The following is a 2,505-nucleotide window of genomic DNA, read 5'->3' as shown; positions in this document are numbered from 1 at the left end:
TTGTCTTATGTTTCAAGCAGTCGTTCGGCCACTTCTTCGTTCTACAAACCATCAGGGGAGTAGCAGTGAAGACCTCCCTCCCGTCATCAAAGTCCAGAAGGAGTCACTAACTCTTCTAGCCCCCCCGCCCCCCCCTCGTCTGTTTATCCTTGATAGATCGCTCTTTCCCCCCCCCCTCCCCCTCCACCCGATCATCATCATCATCATCATCATCATCATCATCCTCCTCCTCCTCCCCCTCCTCCCCCTCCTCCTCCTCCTCCTCCTCCTCCTCCTCCTCCTCACTTTTATGCAGTGCATCGAGCATATCCGGGCGAAAGCAACAGCGGTGAGAGGACGGGAGGCAAGGGGATATAGCGGAAGGAGAGGGAAGGAGTGAATACGGGAGGGGAGGGGAGGAGGAGAGGAGAGGAGAGGAGAAGAGAGGAGGGGAGGCAGCGAACAAGAAAGGGAGGAGAGGGGAGGAGGAGGCGATAGACTGACACAGGGGCAGGACGGGGACAGGCTCCATGCTGCTCTCAAGAGCGATCTTGTCAGCCCAGGTGAGGGAGGGAGGAGGAGAGGCAAAGCAAGAAATGAAACGAAACTCGAGAGAGATGAGCCGAGGAAGAAGTTGCGTACAAGGACGAGAAGGAGCAGGAATGAGATGAGGAAGAGGAGCAGAAGAAGCAGAAGGAGCAGGAACGAGAGGAGGAACAGGAGCAGGAGCAGGAGCAGACTGATTCTGATTGATCGCGCAGCTGCTGCACAGGACGACGACGACGATGACGACGGGGGTAGGGGAAAGAAGAAGGTGAATGATCGTCAGAGGAGGGGGAGGAAGAAGGAGGGGTTTTACTCGTGCCTTCTACAGGGAGGAAAGAAAAATGTGAAGGAGGTCGAAGAGGAGGAGGAAGACGGGAAGAAGGGCAAAGGAAGCAAGAGACAAGAACTAAAGGTGAGGAGGAGGAGGACGAGCAGCAGCAGCAGCAGTATAACCAGCATGCGCAGGAAGCAGCAGCGAAGCAGAAGGAGAAGAAAGGAAAAGGAGGAGGAGACGAGAGCTCGGCCAAGAAGATAGACAAGGGGGGGAAGCAGCAGCAGGGAAGCTCTTTCGACTATGATGGAGGTAATTTGAAATGTCAAGTTGTTTGAATTACTTGATCTTGAACTTGCTCTCACCTCTTCTCTCTTCCGTTCTCCTCCTCGTTTTACTCCTCTCCCTCTTCCTTTCCCTCCTTCTTTCTCTCTTGTTGTTCTCCTCCTGCTGTTCTTGTATCTGACTAGCAACGTGCTCAGAAACCTCAAAATTTGTCAAAGACTTCTTAAAGTCTTCTTCTGATGACCATGAGATGGTATTCACCAGCACCTGACTACTTGCTCATCCATCCCCTCCCATCTCATCCAACATGTTTCAGATGTTCTGATCTCCCCATCTCTTCTCTCACATGTCATCTACTTCGTTTGCACCTCAACTCACCTCTTCATCTTGGATGACTCGCCGTTCAATCCGACCTCGCACCTCTCTCATTGCTTTCCATACCCCATCGCTGACAGTGAACTTTCTTTCCAAGGATTTTGCAAGTGAAGATTTCATACAAGAAGTTGTCGTCTCCTTGCGGTCAAAAGCTAAAGATGTAAGCAGGAGGATGTAACGAGCACGTCAAGAAGGTTGACATGTCTTGCTCTGCAGATCTACCATGAGATTGCAAACTCTCTCTTCACATCCTCAGCGACCAAGAGAGTCAAGAACGATGAGTTGCAGTCAAAGTTTGTCCTTCTATACCAGCAGCTCTCCCTCTTCCGAAAGGTCCCCTCCTTTCCCCTCCCTCCCCTCCCCTGCCTTCCAGCTATCGATCCACCTGTTTGTTTTGATCGTCATCTTTCTCTTCATCTCCTCCTCGTTTCTCACGCTCATGCAGGGGATCTCGTTCTTTTCGGACGAAACAGCCGCGGCGATGGAGAAGTGAGAACAAAACGAATCTCCTCTCCTCAACCTCCTCCCTCCCTCTCTTCTGTCTCCACATTTGCTTCCTCTCCCTCTTCTTCCGCTCCCTATCCCCCTACTTCCATTCTCTTCTCGCCCCCATCTCTTCTTGCCCTCTCTCCTCCCTCCTCCTCCTCCCTCCTCCTCCTCCCTCCTTTCTTCTCGGCAGCACCATCTGATAGTTTGTTCAGGTACCTCTTGAAAACTCTCTGTACGGATATTGTCAACCTTGTGCTCGAGAGCCAGGTGAGAAATCTTTTGCATCAACACGACTGAAAGACAATTGACTTGCTGGGGAAGTGCAAAGCTCATGGGATCTCCTTCTCGGCAACTGCAGAGGATCGCCAGGTGAGTACTGCTCGTCGTTATCATCATCACTATAATCATCATCTCAGCGATCATCATCATCATCAGCAGCAGCAGCAGCAGCAGCAGCAGCAGCAGCATCAGCATCACTATCAGCTTCATCATCATCATCATCATCATCATCATCATCATCATCATCATCATCATCATCATCATCATCATCATCAATCCTA

General features: G+C 51.2%; 1 protein-coding gene across 1 annotated transcript in view; it reads left to right on the top strand.

Moving 5' to 3' along the window:
- Positions 1–2,505, top strand: part of GUITHDRAFT_102581 (hypothetical protein) — a gene marked incomplete at both ends in the record, with an annotated part of 7,208 nt that overhangs the window by 3,532 nt on the left and 1,171 nt on the right. The window contains 11 exons of the mRNA XM_005838892.1: positions 296–328; positions 494–542; positions 741–793; positions 854–937; positions 991–1,108; positions 1,279–1,334; positions 1,554–1,616; positions 1,673–1,789; positions 1,902–1,945; positions 2,158–2,212; positions 2,267–2,314. Coding sequence (XP_005838949.1) covers positions 296–328; positions 494–542; positions 741–793; positions 854–937; positions 991–1,108; positions 1,279–1,334; positions 1,554–1,616; positions 1,673–1,789; positions 1,902–1,945; positions 2,158–2,212; positions 2,267–2,314 — 720 coding nt within the window. The remainder of the gene's footprint in view (positions 1–295; positions 329–493; positions 543–740; positions 794–853; positions 938–990; positions 1,109–1,278; positions 1,335–1,553; positions 1,617–1,672; positions 1,790–1,901; positions 1,946–2,157; positions 2,213–2,266; positions 2,315–2,505) is intronic.

This window comes from Guillardia theta (assembly GCF_000315625.1).
Source record: "Guillardia theta CCMP2712 unplaced genomic scaffold GUITHscaffold_10, whole genome shotgun sequence".
Lineage (NCBI taxonomy): Eukaryota > Cryptophyceae > Pyrenomonadales > Geminigeraceae > Guillardia > Guillardia theta.
The sequence above is the reverse complement of the archived record's forward strand: the minus strand, read 5'-3'. Positions and strand labels throughout refer to the sequence as shown.